The sequence below is a fragment of the Gymnodraco acuticeps genome, unplaced genomic scaffold (assembly GCF_902827175.1).
Source record: "Gymnodraco acuticeps unplaced genomic scaffold, fGymAcu1.1, whole genome shotgun sequence".
Taxonomy (NCBI): Eukaryota; Metazoa; Chordata; class Actinopteri; order Perciformes; family Bathydraconidae; genus Gymnodraco; species Gymnodraco acuticeps.
The window spans coordinates 226220-248857 of record NW_022991273.1 but is presented as its reverse complement, the minus strand read 5'-3'; the positions used below and the strand labels follow the sequence as shown (position 1 = coordinate 248857).

The 22638-nt window shown below is 44.0% G+C and overlaps 1 protein-coding gene across 1 annotated transcript in view; it reads right to left on the bottom strand.

Moving 5' to 3' along the window:
- Positions 1 to 22638, bottom strand: part of LOC117562065 (receptor-type tyrosine-protein phosphatase gamma-like) — a 323613-nt gene that overhangs the window by 142267 nt on the left and 158708 nt on the right. The window contains 1 exon segment of the mRNA XM_034239841.1: positions 2954 to 3111. Within this exon segment, the coding sequence (XP_034095732.1) occupies positions 2954 to 3111 (158 nt within the window).

The following is a 22638-nucleotide window of genomic DNA, read 5'->3' as shown; positions in this document are numbered from 1 at the left end:
GGTCTGCAGTTCGGTGGACTAAGGATTGCACCACTGCTTTTTGCAGATGATGTGGTTCTAATGGCTTCATCGGTCTGCGACCTTCAGCACTCACTGGATCGGTTCCCAACTGAGTGTGAAGCGGCTGGGATGAGGATCAGCACCTCCAAATCTGAGGCCATGGTTCTCAGCAGGAAACCGATGGACTGTCCACTCCAAGTAGGGAATGAGTCCTTACCCCAAGTGAAGGAGTTCAAGTATCTCGGGGTCTTGTTCTCGAGTGAGAGAACAATGGAGCGTGAGATGGGCCGGAGAATCGGAGCAGCGGGTGCGGTACTGCAGTCGCTTTACCACACTGTTGTGACGAAAAGGGAGCTGAGCCAGAAGGCAAAGCTCTCTGTCTACCGGGCCTTTTTCGTTCCTACCCTCACCTATGGTCATGAAGGATGGGTCATGACCGAAAGAACGAGATCGCGGATACAAGCGGCCGAGATGGGTTTTATCCGCAGGGTGGCTGGTGTCTCCCTTAGGGATAAGGTGAGAAGTTCAGTCATCTGGGAGGGACTCGGAGTTGAGCCGCTCCTCCTTCGCGTCGAAAGGAGCCAGTTGAGGTGGTTCGGGCACCTAGTTAGGATGCCACCTGGGTGCCTCCCTAGGGAGGTGTTCCAGGCACGTCCAGCTGGGAAGAGACCAAGGGGTAGACCTAGGACCAGGTGCAGGGATTATATCTCTTCACTGGCCTGGAAGCGCCTTGGGATCCCCCAGTCAGAGCTGGTTGATGTCGCCAGGGAAAATAAAGTTTGGGGCTCTCTGCTGGAACTGCTACCCCCGCGACCCGACCACGGATAAGCGGGAGAAGATGGATGGATGGGGGGAATCTTTGTTAACAAAATACCAACGTACAAATGGCTACATAGGTCATACATACATAATAAGAGGCTGTCTCTGATATAAGCTTGCTTCGTATAGAGTAATAACTGTGAGGAAGTGCACATTTTACTTTGCGTCATTGACTAATGGCACACTGAAAGTGCTGACTAATGGCTAAACTAACCTCAAGGAACTTTAGGCTGTTTGTTTCCATCTTCCATTTTTATATAACCACACAGATAGTTTTCCTCTTTGTATCCATTTGAAAGTGTCTGGATATTGACAGAGTAAAAGCAGTTGAATTAAAAAGGGGCAGTGATGGACAGCTTGGTCAACAGGGATTTAAACAAGAGGAGGAGGAATGCGTGCCGTCAGCAGCGCTGTGTACAGACCTGTCATTCTGCCAACCAATCCTGAACATCACATGGAAAACAAACAGGAACCCTTCACATCTATTTAGACTGTGATACACTGATGCAGTAGTAGCCAGCATAGATGCAAATGAGTTTACACCCGTCCAAAATGTAAATCAATGTATGCCCTTCATTCTTCCGTTTCAATGAATGCATCTTTTATCTACAGTACAATGGAGCATAACAACAGAAACATCCCAATAGGCATCTGCAGAGAGGCACCGAGAGGAAGGATAATGCTTTTAGAAGAATTTTGTTTAAAATTGTCAGCATAGTCTTGCATTGGTCAAATAAATTGTAAAGAATCTAATCTGACACTACCTGTCAGCACGTCTGGAACAATATAGTGCACCTAATGTGTGATAGAAATCAGTTCAGTGTCAATCTATAACCCCAATATTTGATTTAACTCCCTGGAGAGATATGCAACATTACAAGCTAAATCCATACCGTAGGATTTGTGAATAAGGCTCATTTGCAGGAGAATCAAACTAACCAAATCAACTAAAATAATAATTTAATTCGTCAAGAAGTCGACAAGCCCCTGCCCGGCACTATGCCCCCCCCCATGCCCCCCCCCCCCGAGGGAGAGCATGCTGCACCGTCAGAGGATCTTATGGTTGAGGAGTTTGCAGGTGCAGCTTGGAACTTTATAATTGTATGTTAAGTCAAACTCCTCCTTCGCGTCGAAAGGAGCCAGTTGAGGTGGTTCGGGCACCTAGTTAGGATGCCACCTGGGCGCCTCCCTAGGGAGGTGTTCCAGGCACGTCCAGCTGGGAAGAGACCAAGGGGTAGACCTAGGACCAGGTGGAGGGATTATATCTCTTCGCTGGCTTGGGAGCGCCTTGGGATCCCCCAGTCAGAGCTGGTTGATGTCGCCAGGGAAAAGAAAGTTTGGGGCTCTCTGCTGGAACTGCTACCCCCGCGACCCGACCACGGATAAGCGGGAGAAGATGGATGGATGGATGGATGGTTAAGTCAAATACACACAAAGTGTTTTTGGATCTACATGAGGTGCATGTTGTTCAAGCGCTCAGTTTGACGAAACATTACATTACATTACATTACATTGCATTTAGCTGACGCTTTTATCCAAAGCGACTTACAATAAGTGCGTTCGACCAACAAAATACAACTTGAAGAAAACAGAATCATATAAGTACATCAGGCTTCATAGAGCAAAAACATGTCAACTGGCTTTAGATAAGCCAGTTGACATGTAGCAAAACCACAGTGCTTCAGCTCTATATTATAAAAAACTGTTTGATTTCAATGACTGTAATTTTGTAACTCAGAGATGTTTAAAGAAGATTTTTTGTTGTGCCTTTTTTGTAGAGTACTTACATTTTTGGTACAATTTAACCTTTAATATAATGTAATCCACTCACAAACACACAACATTGCAAAAGGACATTCTAGTCAGTACTAAAGTTCATGGTATGAGAACAAAGTTGAAAAGTGAAGCGCCTATTGTTCCCGATGGCACCTTGTGGCCACCTCTGCCATAAGTGTGTGACAGTGTGTGTGAAAGTGTGAATGCTGCTTTTTAAAGCACTATACGAATGAAGTTCATTTACCATAATTTCAGGGAATAAAATGATTTAGTTTCCACACTTAAAACCAAATGACTGTAAATCATCACAAACAGCGCGCAATATTCTCCGCCTGTTTCTGTGTGGTGTGGTTCTCACCTGTTTGTAGGAGACGTAGATGGGTCTGCTGAAGATGATCCACTCCACCACCTTGCTGCAGGGCGGAGTGGTCAGAGAGCCGGTGTAGCGGTAGTAACTTCCCAGGGCGGAGGGCAGCAGGTCTTTCAGCACAAAGGGCTCCAGGACAGTTTCTTTTTCTATAAGAGAGAAGTCAGGAGATCAATACAACAGGACCTACACTCTATTTCACTGCAAACCACAGAGGGCAGACAATCTGGAGCAGATCCAAATGCTACTGTTTAACAGCCGTTAGGTTTAAGCTATTGATTTCATTTACATTGTCCCTGCCTTGTTCAGTGTCCCCCTATTGACGGACATAATTGCGCTGAACACCTCTAATTATACCTCTGTCGTTGTTAGAAGGCATATACAATACGATCAAGGCTGTAACGCTACATCCCCAAAACTAAATGTTGACACAGTGGAATGATTCACCGCCTCTCACGGTAAATATAAGGCTGTTATAAAGACTTCAAGCTAGAAAAGCTGTTCCTTATATTAATGCATTACACTTCCAAAGAGGGAAATCAGAGGAAAGGGAGCAAAACAATTACAGTGATCTGACATTTACTGAGCAGCAGAACAGTGGGCCATGAGCCTCCACTCAACTCAGAAGAGATCTGAATTTGTGTTATGTAGGAAATAGTTTAATGAAAATCCTCTTCAGTTACAAAGATATAGTTACCAAGCTGTTTGTGCATGAAGCCAAGTTAAAGTAACCCAAAATCACAAATCACAAACCAAAGGGAGGATTGGAGTTCAGCTCACATTCTGCACCCGTTGGTTTCAGGTGTGAAGGGTCTTCACTATGTGGATACAGACTGGATCTGGGTCTCAGTTTTAGCAGAACTTTACCAAGTCAAATAAAAAGACTGAAAATGTGACAAAATGAGTATAATGTCTCAACATAGAAACCTTGAGATGAGGCTGTGTCCATGAATACATATTCCTGCAATCTAATGGCAATATATGTGTCATGTTTCTGGACAACTGAGAAATAGTCCAATATTCATTCTGATGCTTTGAGGAGAGCATGTGGCTCTGAAGCTGCTAATGCTTCCACTGTGATGAGCTGCTCACATCATGTGTCTGCTGTTTGGGGCAGAACTGAGGTTTTAAGCTGAAAGAAACCCCTCAGAGAAACCACACAGTCATTTTGATTGATTGAGAGAAAATTGAATAGTGCAGCTTTGAAACTGGTTTCTTGTGAAAGGCAATACAAAAAGGTTCTATTGAGAGAATGCTGCAGCGCTGCAAAGCTGGACAGAACGCTGTCCATTAGATCCTAAAGATGAAAGACATTAACTCTTGGTGCTTTTTAAAGGAACCATTTTGATTACCTATTGCTACGTTTGGGAAAATCGTCACTGTTAAGACCAACTATCTGCTACTCAGTTGTTGGTGCAGTATTTTTTATGTCTGTAATGACAGAAAATGAATCAAAAGTACTTTCATCATTTTCATCAACACATCATTCACATGCCTTAGACCACTTGTGAACCAGCTTTGGAGAAGAGGAGAGGAAGTAGAGTGTGTCATCAGAGGAGAGAAGGAAGAAGTGAATGGGAAGAAGGGGGGTCGAAAATAGAAGAATAACAAGCAAATGGAGAGAAATTATGAAAAGAGATAAGACGAGGGGGAGGATTTTGATCCACAGTTTCAATCAAACCATGTGAGGAGGGAGGGTGACAGGAAGGATGAGGAAGTGTCGGGCGGGTGATGCGTGCAGCGGGGCGGGTCATCTGACAGGTATGGAGAGGGGAAGAGGGGGGGGCGCAATGTCTTCATCAGCGACAGATGATGAAGACATTGCACCCCACCTCTCCCTCTCCCTCCTCCCCTTCCTCCTCTTCCTCCCACCCTCCCGCTGACAAGCCTTGTCTCCCGCTGCCTCCCTGAGTTCAGAGATGTATTTTCAGCTCCGTCAAATCTGTGCGACAGAGCGAGCCGGAGAAGGAGGAAGAGAGGGTGTTGATAGCAATGTGGGGGGTGTGGTGGTGTGTACTGGGGGAATAGAGGATGAAGGGACAGGAATATGCAGCTAAATTAGTATTCTCAAGAACCGAACACGCACTTTGGTGTGTCTCGCTTCAAACTTAATTCAGGAAACGTCTAAACACACGAGACAAACTTCCTAGCTCTTGAATACGCTCCATGCCAGATGCAAGCATGCATGGCTTGAAAGAGGAGAAGGAGGAAGATTTGTTTGGCGAGCAGCTCGTGAAGAGACGGAATGTGGGTTCTTTTATCTTCCACCTGGGAGCCAATGAAAGTCCAACATGAGTTGGAGCAGAGTGAGGCTGTGATCACACGGCGAGTATTTTGATATGTGAGCCTCCTGCCATGCGTCAGAAAAGCTGTCTTCTCATCTAATCGTCCATTAGCCTCCCCAGTTACTCACTAGAGTATTCATATGTAATGCCACAGCTATGGTAAAGCAAACACATTTAGCACAAAGTCACATATTAGAGGAACCCAAAGTCTGCTTGTCTGTGAGTGGTATTTGGTGTCAGAGCTGATCTAAATTGTTGCAATAATATAAAGTTGAACCTATTATTTTGTATTTAAACCTAATATTATTGCTTTCAACTAATCTAATACAGTTAAATCTGACATAATACATTTAATTAAAGTCAATGTTTCAGTTTTTTCAGTGTACTGCGACGTCAGCGTCGAGCTTGATCTGAAGCAATAGAGACAAAAACGTTAGCGATTCAAGCTGCACATTAGATTGCTAATTACATTTCTGCAAGTGAAGTTTCATCATGTTGTTGTGTTTAGAATGTTATTTGCGTTTTGGTTATTAAATGCCACTCTTGGTTTGACTGCACTGCAACAAGCCTCCTTACCTATGGCTATATGACATAACAGTATGTAAACCACCCACATTGATCCAACATGCCTCTCATCAACAACAAAGCGTTTATTTACTCAGGGTCCAGTTCCTAGCTTTTTCTGGAGCACATCAGTCACATCTGACTTGGTATAATATTTGCAACTAGTGTCTTTCTAACAGTCAATTCTGACATGACCGGCATAAGTTATTTACTAAAGCCACCTAACAGCATTAGTGGTAAGTTCTCCTGAGAAAATAAATAGAAAGAGGAGTTGGAGTAGAATAGATATTCCAATTCATACCGTATCAACCTAGCAGGATGGTCATGTTTATGTTTACCCTTGCCATTGAGACTTGTAGCAATATGATTTTAGTCGGTGCTAGCTTCCCTTTAGGCGAGTGTTGACGAATTGAGGTGGAGTTTTGTATTCACAACTGAAGCGAGCAGTGGGAGGAGTAAGGGGTCAAAGCAAAGAGAGCCAGAGGACATGGGTAAAGTAACCATCCATAGTGTGGGAACGCACATCGCGCCTGCCAGATGAGTAACACCTTCTCCGGCTTGCTGATTCCACCATGCTTTATTGACACAGGTTTGAGTGAAATGGCTAGTGGTGGCTGCAGTGCTGTGTCCTCTCTTCCCAGTGAGCTCTGCCCTCACTAATCGAGAGTTTTACTTTATCTACTTACAAAAATGATTTAAGCATTCAAAGAAATTACTATTGTAGTGCTTGTTTTTTTTTTCTGGCAAACTCAGTAACCACTTGTCTCAAAAATCACATGTCACTATTTGATGGATGTCATAGATATTGATAAGAGCAATGCAAATCACAACATTAACCATAAACTGTTGGTGAAAGCAATACAACATATAGTAAGTAGTCTGCTAGTTGTAATGGATGAGAGATGGACTGAAGTCAATGTGACTGCACCTAAGGTCCACACTGGAGTGACTGGACGAGTTTGGACTAATAAGCCATGCCGATGTCCATCTGTTCTAAAGGGGAATTGAACATGGTCAGATGTTGTGGGTTATCAAGCAGGAAATAGTTTGTGATCTTCAATGTTACATTTTAATTGAAATAGATGAAGCGAGCCACAAAAGAGTGAGATCGGTTGTGTGGGATAATTTCCAGGTTCTTCAGTATGCAAATTAATTGTATTCTGAACCAAGAATATAACATGGCCAGGGTGGGGACTAGACTGTGCAGTTCTTACATCAGAGTATTGCAGTGGAAGTCGTTTATCTGGAAAGTAATAGTTATAGCCATAACGGAAAAATGTTGTTGAAAAGCTTTTGTTGTCGCTCCTGAATACAAGGGCAGGAAATCCAATTGTCAGACGGCTGAAGGAAAGCAGATACAGACAAACACAGATACAGCCAGTAAGTAGCCAACCCGAGGCTTTGCTTTTCTCTACAGAAAATGAACATCATTTAACATGTCAGGGAACATGATGACTTTTTTATCACAGTTTTATTGAATCCATTTTTTTATTCTTGAGCCAGTGCCTGATTTGACACATTGGATAAAGAAAATGAACGGTGCTGGGACTGAAGGACCAATCAATACATCATTATCACAAATAAAACATATCAAATATAATTGTATTTGATTCTACAAAATGTCTTTTAAAATGTATTCATAGAATTAAAGACACATATGAGAACATCTGAGAACAATTTTACATAAACTCTTACAATACTGATGTCAGACTCAGATAAGACAACAGCCTTTTTAGCCCAGTATCTGAGAAGTGATTATTGGATGGATAATACTGCAGGAAAGATTTGACCGTTAAGTACCGTCATGTACAATAGAGGTGTAAGTAACATGTGTGGACGTTGAGGTGATGTGTAGTTATTGTTTTTAGTATGCATACAATGTTTATGCAGGAGAGAGTTTTTCTGTCTACCACTGGGCCCAGACTTCAATCTCTCTTCAACTGTGAATGGATGAGCTTGGAAATGTGTCCATGTGTATGCATGATCCCCACAATTCTAAATATGGGTCAGTATTCAAAAGAGGACTGGATCTTTAGTTACGAGAAAAATGTAGATGTTTTATTTGATTATTTTTGTAAGGGCATTACACTTTCATGCATGGCTGAAATCATTTTTATGATTAACATTCCACATCCAAAAAAATTACATTTATTCGAGAAACTTTTACACAGGTTAGTTTACAGTAATATTCACATTAATCAGTCTGTTTATATTCACTGCTATGTAACTGTAACCTGAGAAACACTGAAGCTACAACAGTGCAACAGTCCAACTTTTAAAGAACAGTTCTTGCAAATCTGCCTTCTCAGGCATACCTGGAAGAAATGTTTGAACATTTTAAAGTAAAATGCTTCAATCTGGTGCACTTTAAGCAGAATTACTAGAGACTAGATCTAGGGGGTACAACTCTAAACACCCATATGAAAAAGATTGGTTTACATTTTAATAATCAAATAAGTATGTGAACATAACCAGTAACCTACCATAGCCAATAACAAATACATGTAACGTATTTTATTTTTGTTGTTCATTCATATCTTATTTTACTATTTTATTTATGCATATTTTCGTATCTCTCCAGTTTAAAACGATATGTCTGGTTTACTGTCCTATAGTATACATTGGAATTATTTCAAACCTGTTTTATCCCAATAATTATAAAGGACTGCCTTGGAAATATGTGTTTACATAAATTGTGATCAAACCGTTTGAGACCCACTGAGATAACTTAGACTAAATTAATATCTAAACACTCAGAGTCCTTTACCTCACTGAGCTGTAGTTATCAGCCTCTCAGTCTGACTGGAGAGGACTCTCCCTCCACATCATTGTAGAAACATCTTCTTCTTCCGTTAGAGCAGCTAGCACCAGATGCTAATAACAACAGCGCTGGTACCGGTGCACCCTCCCTCTCTACCTCGCTCGCTCCCACGCTCACTCGCACTTTGGCTGTGAGCTGCGGGCGCCAGATAAGTCAACATCCCCCATTTTCATCACTTACAGCGCCCATCGTAACCGGGGTGAAAAGGGTGTTACATTTACTTAGGATGAGCACCAACAGTCAAAAAAAATGTTTTCCCTCTCAGAGCTGTCAGCGCAGCGCCTCCACAGATCTGGCGCCCTGGGCGAACATGGTTACGCTGTAGGAAGTGTAGGTACAACGCTACATTTCCCGCCCCGCCGCAGTCATACTACGGAGAAGTTACGGCTACGGAGAAGTTACGGCTACGGAGAGTGGCGAGAAACATTTCCTCAGGCATCGAAAAGCGGAACCGAAATTCACATTTCTAAATGATGCCGTTGGAATCGAAATGTTGGAACCGGTTCCGAACTGGAACCGGTTCTCGGTACCCAACCCTACTCACAGCCAGTGGCGACTGGTCATTAGGGGCAGGTGCACAGCCTCACCTAGTGTCAGCAGAAAGTATTAAAATAATGATTACAACAAAATGCAAAAAATTAATTTAAATATATATAAAATATATTTTAAAATCATGTTTAATCGTCTGATTTGTCTGTACATTGCTGTTTTATGATGTGTTCTTCTAATTAGTGTCTACAGTGTGTGCCTATTGAGCTGTTTAGAGCCATGTGGGACAAAACCCGATCATGCCCCTCTCTCTCACTGTCTAAGTGAACGGTGACTATAAAAACTACACTGCGCATGCTCAGAGTATTTTCCTATTTAATGTGTGTGGCAAAAAAATAATGACCATAGGGGCATAGTGCTGCCATCCCCACCATACGTCATCTCACATCATTCAGAGCTGATTGGCTGTAAGTATGTGTGCCGCGAAAAGTGTGGTGTGTGAAGAGGAGACGAGAGACGCGTCCTAAAACCAGGAAGTAAGCTGCGCATGGCTTCCCTCCACAAAAAAGCAATGAGATTTCTCCATAGGATTTTAGAAAATAGCTCCAAATAAGATCTGTGGGAAACGTACCTGTTAGATAAATGCACATTTTGTTCAGCCGGATAATATCCACATGTCTACCCTACTTTTATCATTTTCGAATCATAAATGCATCATTTAGATTTATAATAGACTTTTGAAACTACAAGAAGATAAGGAGGACTTTTACAAAAAAGTAATAGAGATTTTTGTCCAGAAGGATAGGCAAATGGACTTCATCTTCAAGTCAAGGTAAGACCGCAATTTTATTGAAAATGGGATCTTACTAAGAGAGAACAATTCAATATTTAAATGATAAAATTACATTTGTTGGGTATCCTTCTGTTGAACTGTCTGTTTAAAATTAATTGAAGCATCAGACTAAAGAGGCTTTTGAAAATAATATTATATTTTGATTTAGGTCAAAATATAATGTATAATGTATAATGTAAACCTGAAGAGTCAGAGCCAGTCACCAGCCATGAACCTCTCTGCAGAAGCTTATATAGACGTCTAAGTTGTTTGTGCCCCACCACTTTTGTACATATATAAACGCCACTGCTCACAGCTCCTCATATCTGTTCAGAAACTAGACAAAAGTTAAACAAGTACAAACCACTGTCTGTGTCATGGCGAATACAGTCGCTGGTTTATTTATGTCTGTATAGGCCGTTGTTGTGAGTGTGGACGGTCGGAGCATATACAACGTTAGCTTAGCCTGGTCCATCCGATCTCCATTAAAAAAACACGCATTTTAAAAGGTTTTCCAACTGCCGTCTGTCTGCAGACCGGTATCAGTATGTAGTTACTGTTATGGAAATCTAAAAACCTCAATACTGTAGAGTACAAGTCAGAGTGATCAAAAACAAATAAATGGTGAATCAGACAGAGTTGTCTTTCTGGTGATTTTATTTGAAGCTTCAAATAACATTAGATACAATAAAATATAGACACAGGTCTCACAGAGTATAGAATAGTCTGCGCGAGTGTGCGCAGTTCAATATAGTAGCAAGGCTTATATACAATAAATGGTGAGAAGGTAAGAAATCTGTCTTCACACGGTCACATTGTTATTAGACACATGTCCTTGAGCTGTAGATCTCAGGAAAGGCAAGTTCTCATGTGACTATGTGTGAGTCTCAACATAATAGCAGCTGTGGCCTTGAAATAGAGTAGATAGAGGCAAACAGCACATCTAACCAAATGAGAAGCATTTGGTTACTTTGAACATATAAGGATATAATAAAAATGTCCACTACATTACTTCGGCATCATTTTTGAAACGTGTATTACAATTAAATCACGGTAAAATATGTTCATTATGTTGTAGTTGTAGCCCCCTTGCCAACGATTCTCTCTAACCATTCAGCAGTCGTAGAGTGTTTACGTCACTGGTTGTTTGCCCGCTAAGAACCTCGATTTTGGAGGGACAGAAAAAAGGTGAAAAAGTAGCCCTGAGCCGGAAATACCCCTAGTGGAAAAGCAAAAAAAGGGGGCCAAGTTTGGCCCGGCCTGCTGTGCAGAGCACAGGTCGGACAGGGACACGTGTTTTCTTAAGAAGCTGAGATATTTCAGTTGTAAATCGCAAAGTGTTCGGGGGCAGTTTAAAGAATAAAAGGACCAGGAACACATGAATCTGCACTGCAGTGAGATTACTTCATTTGCACATCAAATGAGTTGGCATTTTATGCCTGGGTGAGAGCTTTGTGTTTTGCATTGATAAGTGGATTTTTTCTGCAAAAGCTTGTGATTTTCTCTGCAGTCTTATCAACAGATTGGAAGGTTGGAATTTATTTTGTGGATTTGTAGTATTGAGGTTGCATTTTTTTTGTGTGTCATCCCATTGTTAAACATGGACATGATGTTTCAATTAATTTGATTGCTTTGGCCATTAATGAGACATAATGATACATCTCTTAGTGTTAGTGTATTAGCCACTCCGTTTATCTTATTATGTGTGGGAAGGGGTATACCAGGTATTGAGACAATCAAATGTATTTTCTTGAGTGTATATGATGTGTTTTATTACATTCCAAGCAAAATGTCTAATCTGATAGGTTACAGACTTGAGAGATGCTAACCTGCACTGAAAAACTGGAACGTTGACTTTAATCAAATGTAATATGTCAACACATTTCACATAACTGTATGAGGTTAGTTGAAAGCAATAATATTAAGTTGAACCGAATATATATTTTTGATATATAATGAAGCTTAGCGCAAGTTCAGACAGGAAGACCTATCACTCCGTATTGCACGTCATGGCAATACTCGCTCCCTGCACTAATGACAGGGAGCGCCACTCCTCAGCTAACCTATCACTTCCCTCCATTTACAAGCCTAATCATCGCACCTGTTAATCCCTCTATATATGCTCTCCCCTTCCCTATCAGCTGTCTTCCAGGTGTCAACGCGCAAGCAGCAGCAGGGCTTCGTCCTGGCTCCAGGCATTATTCATCAGCTCCGCAGTCTTGCGGATTAAGCTACAAGCGGCGTCCCCCAGTCGGCTAGCGGTTTCATCCGGCCGCCCCGCAAACCCGGATGCGGGAGGAAAAGACAAGGAAATCGGGCTCCACAGAAGTTCCTCCGGCTAATGGAAATGGGCTACTTCACGCAAACAATTGACGCACGCCATTCAGTCTCTCAAGAGGGCATCACCGGCATCAGGGCTGCTCAAATGCAGCGCTTCCGGCTTCACGCGGAACGGGTCCTCATCGCATGCGAAGCTTTACCCATCGGCTTCAACCACAACCCCTCCTGCAGGCAGGCAGGGCTTAAGCTATATCCCATTGAAGCTACTTCCTCCTGCGCCTCACCTCTAAAACAGGCGTCAGGGTAGCGCTGGCAAAAGGCAGTTGCAACAAATTCACGAGATGTTTCGTATATCGTTATGCCATTTGGGTCATCCAGAGTGAGATCGCTACCCCTTTAAGAGAGGGGTGTGGCGCGTGCCTGTGTGCGCGGGCATGGTATGGTAGAGCGAGCGGGATACATGTTTTCTAGAATAACGAGGCAGCAGAAAAAGGAAGGTCTGTGATCTTGCGAAACAGAAGAACTAAATAAATGCAACGACCTCCCAAGAAGAGCTCGCCTCTCTCCAGTCTTTCCGATAAAATGGGTTATTGAACCCGAAGCGTGTTGCTTCTGCCCTGGGAGACGACAGAGAGTCATCCCCCCCGTTTCCTCGACTACGGTCTGGGAGCCGACAAGAAGTCCAACACGATGCATTGCTACCTTTAGTTCAGGGTTAGGTAAATCCCAGCAGGCAGTGTTGGGTGTAACGTGTTACAGTATGGAGTTCAGTAACGTATTACTTGCATTACTAATGCAGTTCGGGTAATTACTACCCATTACAATGCTCAGTAACTAACGCAGTTTCAAGCTTCAACACAGTGTTACCTGAATAAATGGCGTTTCGTAGGGCTTCTTTTCCTCATGACCAAGTCGCTGCACATTATCCTGTTTATGACACGACCAGATACTAAATAAATTAGGAATTCACTCCCAATATTAATTAAATGATTATTGACTGAATGATCGTATTTTTCTCTCTTTCTTCTCCACTAAGAAATATTCCATTTCTCGTTGCACCAACGGCTGGATTTGCGACAACAACATCTCCTCGGCAGTAGGGGTGCAACAACTAATCGACTTAATCGATTACCAAATTAGTTACCAACTCATTCAGTCGTCGATTCATTGGTGACGTCATCACGTGTGTTTTACGCGCCGTTAAGTTCCAACGTATTGGTCTTTTATCGGTACCGGAGACATTTATAAAATATATGTCATGTATTATTGCTAAAAAACTTATATCACAGTCTTAGTGTCGCCAACTCGTTTCTAATATGCAAGACAACAAATGCGTCTATGATGTATTTTCGATCAGACGAGATCTCTCTCCCCCGTCTGTGTGCGAGGGGGCGGGGCAGTTTACACACACGCAGCTGCTACATGCAGCGGAGCACACTGCGGAGATGGCGGAAAGAACGCGTTCCGAGGTGTGGTTAAACTTTACCCGTCTCGATGTGGAGAATACTTGTTACCATAAGTGCAATAAGAGTTTAGCATGTAAGGGCGCACGAGCAATTTGTCTAAATATTTAGCAAAAGTGCACCGCAGGCAGACGGAGGAATGTACCGGGTTCGACCGTCTTTCTAGCAGCTCTGTAGCCCCATCCACGAGTAACGTTTCCACGTCAGGCGTTATGTATGCTAGCAGCAACACACGGAGTTAACTACATTATACAAACATGGGTTAATGATTAGAGGTAACTGAGTTATTTAGTTTGTTAAAATTTCAGCTATTCTGTTTACAGTCTGTCATCAGAATTATTTAATACGATTTGTTAAAGGCTCAGGGCAATCTCGATGACAAAGGTCAATGTTCCCCCCTTTCTACGCATGGAGATAATGTAATCCTAATAGTGTGCAGGCCAAGGCTGGCTCTTCAAAGCAGATATTAACGACGCGCTTTAAAGTTCCCATCATCGTTCAGCGGAACTCTTTCAGCCTTAAGCGGCAGTCAAGTAAGGAGAAACTACGTGTGCACCGGCTATTCGGGTAAATAATATTAATAGCTGTCTCTCCCCAGTTCAAATCACCCACTACTTAGGGAGATCTCCTCATGCGTTGCCTTTACGCATCTAGTGTTCAAATACAACATTACTAACCTATAACTCCGCTCAACTGGGAAAAGAGAAAAAGAAAGAAGAAGAGAATCCTCCAGGAGCACAGCGTTCCTAATCATGAGGAACTATAGGCCCAGTCACACACCTGGAGTTCCTAGGCATCACATCAAGCTCATGGTATTAACGTTCCTCTAACCAAACTGCGTGCATCCACATAAACGTCTTCAACGACAGTTGCTCTTCCTCATCGGGCAACCGTACTTTACATGCGGATATTCTTCGGCACGCCATCATCTCCCGTTTCCCGGACGTGGCATCCGTCGGCCTCACAACGACCGCGTTTTCCCCGACTTAAGGACGTGCACCGCACATCCTCGTTTTGGGGGGGACATCTGCATGAGATCATCCGCATAGCGGCACACTCAGATTTCCACTATTGCTACACATTTATTATCACACTCGCTGGATCTAACACCTCGAAAGAAGAAGTCAATCTAAAAAGCATCCGGGGCCTCTTAGCAGGAGTGCAGTTTAACGTTCGCTGTTCCGATCCCGGCTTTCCCAGCCTGTTCGCAAACCAGTCAGTCAAACTCATCCTCAAAGGTCTCATTAAAACTTTTCCCCCCGTATTAGACCGGAGATGCCCTATTACACTCTCCACTTTACACCTCATGCTCTCCAAACTTAGAAGTGGGTTATTCTCCCCTTATATCGATTCACTACTCGACACTCTATTTCTCCTAGCTTTTTATGCCTTTCTTAGACCAGGTGAATTTACCACAGCTTCCCTTACATTCGATTCCAATCGAGACGTCAGCTTTTCTGACATATCCTTTCACGCTAGCCACTTTAGCTTATATCTTAAACACTCCAAATGCGGCGGCGCCTGCTCTGTCATCGCCGCCCGCATCGACTCCCAGTTCTGCCCTTATAAATCCATGATCAAATTCCTACAGCTTAGACCTACCTCTAATCCTCTCTCACCATTATTCCTTATCTCAGGGAATTTTCCTTTAACTCAACGACAGTTCAATATCTATTTAAAACAAGTCCTCATTAAATCCGGGTTATCACCCCTTCTATACACGGGGCATTCCTTTAGAATAGGCGCAGCTACTTCCGCTGCTAATCAAGGTGTCTCATCCTCATCCCTGCAACAACTCGGACGGTGGTCCTCCTCCGCCTTCTCATCCTACATTCGCCCTGACCTCAATGCCGTGCTGGCTATCCAAAGGTCTCTCCAACCTTAAATTGGTACGTATGCATATAACTGGTGGTGGTGCATGTCAGCACGTATGTCGCCCCGCAGCTCATGTTTATTCTGCATATCTAACCCTGTATGTCCAGGTCGTAAAATCTTCGGGTCTGTATAATGTGTCCCTGCTAAGGCAGGTTGCCCCGCACGATCCGGGCGCCCCGCACTTCGGGTGCGTCCCGCACGTCGGGTCGCCCGGTGCGTCCGGGACGCCCTGTATGTCCAGGATGCCCCGTACGTCCGGGACGCCCTGTATGTCCAGGATGCCCTGTATGTCCAGGATGCCCCGTACGTCCGGGACGCCCTGTACGTCCAGGATGCCCTGTATGTCCAGGATGCCCCGTATGTCCGGGACGCCCTGTACGTCCAGGATGCCCCGTACGTCCGGGAAGCCCCGTATGTCCGGGTCGTTAACCTCCGGTCCGTATAATGTGTCCCTGCTAAAGTCAGGTTGCCCCGCACGTTCGGGAAGCCCTGCACGTTCCGGGCGCCCCGCACGTCGGGTCGCTTGGTGCGTCCGGGATGCCCCGTATGTCCGGGACGCCCTGTACGTCCAGGATGCCCCAATCAGGGATGCCCCGTATGTCCGGGACGCCCCGTACGTCCGGGAAGCCCTGTATGTCCAGGATGCCCTGTATGTCCAGGATGCCCCGTACGTCCAGGATGCCCCATCAGGGATGCCCCGTATGTCCAGGACGCCCCGTACGTCCGGGAAGCCTGCATGTCCAGGAAGGATGCCCGGGAGGCATCAGATGTTTACATTCTCACATGTATTAACCTCTCATTTCCATCCGTAGATTTCCACTGCATCCCACAAGGTAAGATCCCTCACGTTCAGTACTTCATACTTCATTCTTTTGGGCCTGGGGTTCATCGGAAACGGTTCTTCCCTTCCCGATTGATATCCTACAAAACCTGGGCCTAATCGCCAAAACACATTTCATTCACTTGTTATAAACTGTCATCATTATGTTTCATTTATATAATGTGACCGATAATAAATATGTATTCCATACATCACGTCTCTCCTGATTGAAATGAAGCTTAGCGCAAGTTCAGACAGGAAGACCTATCACTCCGTATTGCACGTCATGGCAATACTCGCTCCCTGCACTAATGACAGGGAACGCCACTCCTCAGCTAACCTATCACTCCCCCCATTTACAAGCCTAATCATCGCACCTGTTAATCCCTCTATATATGCTCTCCCCTTCCCTATCAGCTGTCTTCCAGGTGTCAACGCGCAACCCTCCTCCACCCCTTCGCCGCCTGCTTTCAACTCAGGGCCAAGCTTAAACCTTCTCCCTTCCAACCGGACCGGACCACTTATCACCACCACCAGTGTCTAGACCCAGGGGGGGTTCATCGGAAACGGTTCTTCCCTTCCCGATTGATATCCTACAAAACCTGGGCCTAATCGCCAAAACACATTTCATTCACTTGTTATAAACTGTCATCATTATGTTTCATTTATATAATGTGACCGATAATAAATATGTATTCCATACATCACGTCTCTCCTGATTGAAATATTATCACTTTCAACTAACCTAATACAGTTAGGAAATCTGTTGACATAATACATTTAATTAAAGTCAACGTTTCAGTTTCATAGTGTGGCATGTGTAATGGGGCTCTTGTTTGTGAACCCCCAGTGCCACTCATAAGTTGAGGCTCAGACTGTGTACAGTATGTATGTTGTCACTTGACGTCCCACTTACTGCAGGTTCCTGTAGAGCAGGGGTGCCCAACCTTTTTTTAACCGAGAGCTACTTTTAAAGTTCCCAGTCTGCCGAGATCTACCAGTCCAAATAGAGAGGCATAGCCATTACTGACAGCCTACTACCAGGTAAATACACACTTCTACTTGTATAAAACTGACCTTTGTACGATTAATACTTCATAAAATACTGCAGATCCTTTATCTTACCTCTTTCTAATCTACACACATACAAGTATTTAACTGAAGCTACACAACAGTGTTGTTGATACAGAGTTGGAGTGTATTCACACATCACATACTACAGTGGGTAATGGCTTCAAGAAACATTGAACAGTGCTGCCACATAGGACACAGGGAAAAAATAAAAGACTCTGATGAACCCTTTCTTTGCCATTATATACAAATAGTGTTGCTACAAAAGTATAAATTAGGCTTACTAATAAGACAACTCAGATCTGAAGCTACACAGGAATATGCTGCCAAAGTGCAATAAAAAAGACAAAATAGAATCAAACCCTTTTTTTGTTGCATTTTAGTAGAGTATAAAAATAAATGCCTTTAAAATAGGATGCAAGCAACACTAGTTTCTTAACCTGAATTGATAATAGACTATAATCAATTTAAGTTTGCATTCTTATACCATTTTGTACAATAATTATAATGAATAAGTTCAACAAAACTAAAACTTACAGCCGATTAATAACGGTATCTAACTTGAGTTTTTATTATATCAAAAACCTGTTGAAATGCTACTGTTATTTTTACTGTCCCCCAAAAGCGCGTCGGCAGCCTCCAGGAATGCTTCTTTCACAACTTCGCCATCTTTGAAAGACTTCATGTGTTTCTCAAGAACGTGACTGACACGATAAGATGCTCTGGTAGCAGCCTTGCTCTTGTTGTTGGGCCTGGTGAAAATGGACTGCTGTGCATTTAACTGTCCTTTCAGGCCCCTCCCCTTTTGGGAGCGTAGGGCAGAATTAGGAGGGAATTCCGTCTCGTAGCGTTTGTGCACTGTTTTGAAATGCCGCTCCTAAATTACCCTTCTTCGATAAAGCCACACTCGCATTGCAGATGAGACAGATGGACTTTGAATTGGAATAGATACAAAAATAATCATCCTCCCACTCGGAGTGAAAATGATATATTTGGGGCTTTTTTGCTTCTGCCATTGCGGTCTTGTGTGTGTGCGGACTGTCACTCCTGTTGACACGGACAACGTCAGCGAACTAGTGCCCACAAGCCACGCCCCGACACATGGGGTCACGCCGGCCAATGACAAAGCTTTGATGCGTTCAAGTGCATTATTCTGGCACAGGAAGATTATGTTATAGGACGTTAACGATAAAACAGAATATTGTTGTTCTATTTTTAGACACATCTCGCGATCGACTGGTTGGGCACCCCTGCTGTAGAGCCTCTGTGAAGCTCAGTGTGGCCCACATGCGCTGCCATCTTACCATTGACGCTTGCTTCTTCTCATCCAATTAGCCATCCTACCTCATCAGAACAGAGCACAGCTAGCACTGCATCATTCACTAAACATAGGAACCACAACTCTTCCCAAATTGGAAACCCAAAACCTATAGCTAGCTAAGCTAACTACGTATCAGCCACTGGTAGCACTGGGCCTGGCAACGTGTTACGATACATGGCCAAGCACTGTTTATCTTTTGTCAATGTACATGTGTTATTATGGTTTAACTTTATTCACAAAACCTCTTATAGTCAGTTTATTGAAGCTTTGATGTAAGTGATGCTTCATTAAGATACAGGGTATTGCATGCATAACTAATCATCCTCTTAACCATTCTCCTACACAATCACGTGCACACGTTGAACTGCTTCACAGCTACTCAGATAGAGAGGATACTCAAAGCTCCCACTCCACGTGCTCTTTTGTTCTGACCTGACATGTTTTCATGCTCGTACACATAAATATATGGGAGCAAAACGATGGGTTACGTATTATAACCCTAGTTATATAAGCACAGGCGGAGCCCTCTACTGGACTCTATGGGTACTGCCCTTGACCTCACTATGCGAGCGTTCACCTACTGAGAAATCTATAAACGTAGCTGGCCCCGGGGGTGGGCCTACCTGAGTGCGCACGCGGGCCCACAGTATATAAGGCGGCCTCGCCTCCCGACCGTCATCCTACACCCTCTTCAGCGAGCAGCATAGGACATACAGGACCCCTAGTAGAGGGCTCCGCCTGTACTTATACAACTAGGGTTACAACACGTAACCCATCGTTATATCTCACAGGCTCCGCCCTCTACTGGACTCTATGGGTACAGTGGGTGGAGCCCTGATGGATACACGCCCTGTCGTCCAACAACCCATCAAACTGCCACTGACCGGCTTTATTTGGTTAACAACCACTGCACCGCAACCTCTCCTCCCTCGGCCATGACCATGGAGGAGCCGGGCCGCAGTTTACTTGGCTGATAGAGCAAACTCAGACACGCTTACCTCGCGAAGAGTGTGCATGGAAAATAGTGAGGACGGCCCCGCATGGGGCTCACTGCGACTCATCTTTCTCGGGTCCCTAAGGAGCATGTGAAAACATAAGTGCAATATGTCCGGGGGGGGGGGTCAGAGGTCAGATATCTACTGACCCACAGCTAACCCTAACCCTAACACACTCCTTAAGCTCTTCGGAGTAAAGGAGGGGTTCAGTCTGAGTGTCGCCCCGCTACGGTCACCCCGGGTCCACAGGCAACTCGGGTGTACCAACAGTGTAGTATTTACTGTATCTGAAGCTCTTATTATGATTGCTCATATTTAAAGCCATCTTTTTCCCGGCCCCTTGCTTTGGATCATTTTCATCAACCGGCCGCCATTCCAAACAAATTGAATAGCCCTGACATACGCTATTAATTTCCCGACTTACCCACTGACACTACCTGCTCACCTTCCACATATCGCATCCACAGTCTCACTTCCTCCTCCCCCCTTTCTCCCAATGAGGTCCTCCCCCCCATTACCTCTGCTCACCGTCCCACCTGCCCTCTGGACCCCATCCCCTCTCACCTCCTACAGCCTACTGCTCCAGACATCCTTCCATTCCTTACCCCTGTTATTAATACACCGCTAACAACTGACAATCGACCCCTCTCAATTAACAAACTACCGACCTGTCTCTCTTTCCATTTCTTTCTAAATGACTTGAACCTGCCATCTTTAAAACAGCTCTCTACCTACCTTCATCAGAACAACCTTCTTGTCCCGCATCAGTCTGGCTTCAAGGCCGGCCAATCAACTGAGACTGCCCTCCTCACGGTCACTGAGGAACTGCACACTGCTAAAGCTGCCTCCCTCTCCGGACAATATGACCTGAGATATTTGGAATTGCCGCGATCTACCCGCACTGCCTTGGTGATCCACTGGTAGATCACGATCCACCTATTGGACACCCTGCTCTACAACATCATCACTGTCCCAGGAGGCCAAACAGGTCCTGGTCCAGGCTCTGGTCATCTCGCGCCTGGAACTCCCTCCTGGTTGTTCTACCTGCAGATGCCATCAGATCGCTACAGCTAATTCAGAACGCTGCAGCCAGACTGGTCTTCAACCCCCCCAGTTCTCCCACACCTCTCCTCCGCTCCCTCCACTGGCTGCCAGTGGCTGCAATAATCTGCTTCAAGACACTGGTGCTGGCCTACAGAGCTGTTCAGGGAACAGCCCCTTCCTACATCCAGGCCTTGGTTAAACTGTACACTCGAGCATGTGCACTACTCTCGGCGTCAGCCAATCGGCTTGCTGCTCCCTCACTGTGAGTGGGACCCAGGTTCCCCTAAAAAACAAGCCTGTTTGCTATCCTGGCTCCTAAATGGTGGAATGAGATCCCCATTGACATCAGGACAGCAGAAACTCTGCATATCTTCCGTTGCAAACTAAAAATGCATCTATTTAGACTGTACCTTGGTTATTGCTGAAAAAAAAACAAAAAAAAACATACTAGGGTATAATCTAGCTTGAAGTGAATATATCTGCACTTTCCTTGCAGCACAGTCTCACTCCCTGATAGTCCAATAGCGACGCTTGGTCAGGGTCCCGTGGCGTTCAGTTGTGACGCACCGAGTCTCCTTCAGCTTAATAAACGGACGCAAAGAGCTTTCAACTGATTGCAATGTATTCCCATCGGCGGCGGTATTTGACGCTCAGGGAAGCACGGCATCGGTCCATGTCGGCGGCAGTTAACCTGTTAAGCACTGAGCCTGTTTTTCAGGTCTCGGGCTCTAAAATGACATTTCCAGAACAAATGACCATAAATAACTACACTTCTAAAATGGGAACATTAATAATGTTTTTTCTCAAAGTAATGATAAACCTGTGAGTTGGATGTAGAAAAGTCAGAATCAATATAGATGTTTTTTATTTTAAAGAAAATTCAGATTGAACATGGTAAAAAACTGTAAATTATAGTGTCCGTCCAAAAATATATAAGGGTGTTATGAGTGAGTTTCTGTGCAGTAATGCGTTAGCATTTTTCCGCTCGTGGCTAATGCATAGGCTCAGCGCTAGCTTTGTGGGTTTTTAAAAAAAAAAGATCAGTTACCTGAGTTTCTTCGCGTTACATGGATATAAAACATTCATAGTTTATTGAATATTAAGATGCCCTCAGACGCTGTTTCCTGCAGATGACGCGTTTTCCCCCCCGGTATCGGGGGGGGCGGTGTAGAACAGGTTAAAGGCAATGTGAGCGTCCATTCCCATTGGATAACGGATCATTTTACACCCGGAAGTAAGTATTCTCCTTACTGTCGATTGATTTTACAGTGATATCTGCACTACTCATCAACTCAAGAACACCAGATTATCCTTGTTAATTACACAACATTGATTGGTTTAAAAATTGTGTACAATGATTTTGTGTTTTTCCCCTAATCCCTGTGAGAAAGCCCTCAGGATTACAAAAGACCCCCATCACCCCAGCCACAAACTGTTCTGTCTGCTGCCGTCTGGCAGGCGGTACCGCAGAATCAGGACTAACACCACCAGACTAAAGGACAGTTTCATCCCATTGGCCATGGACTATTAAACACCTGAACTTTTGAAACAACATTCATCTGGCTGCAATTTACAAATTATGTATCTAATATATCATATTCCAATCACTTGTACATAGACTCTTATTGCACAATTTCACAATTTTTCTGCACTATTTTTTCTGTTTATCTGTTTTATTGTGTTGCACTGTTGGAGGAGCCAGTGACCTAAGATTTTCATCGTCATAACTACACAGTAGCTATGTACGCATGACCAATACAAGCCTTGAACCTTGAGTAGAATTACAAATGTTTGACATGCTCAATAAAGTATATCT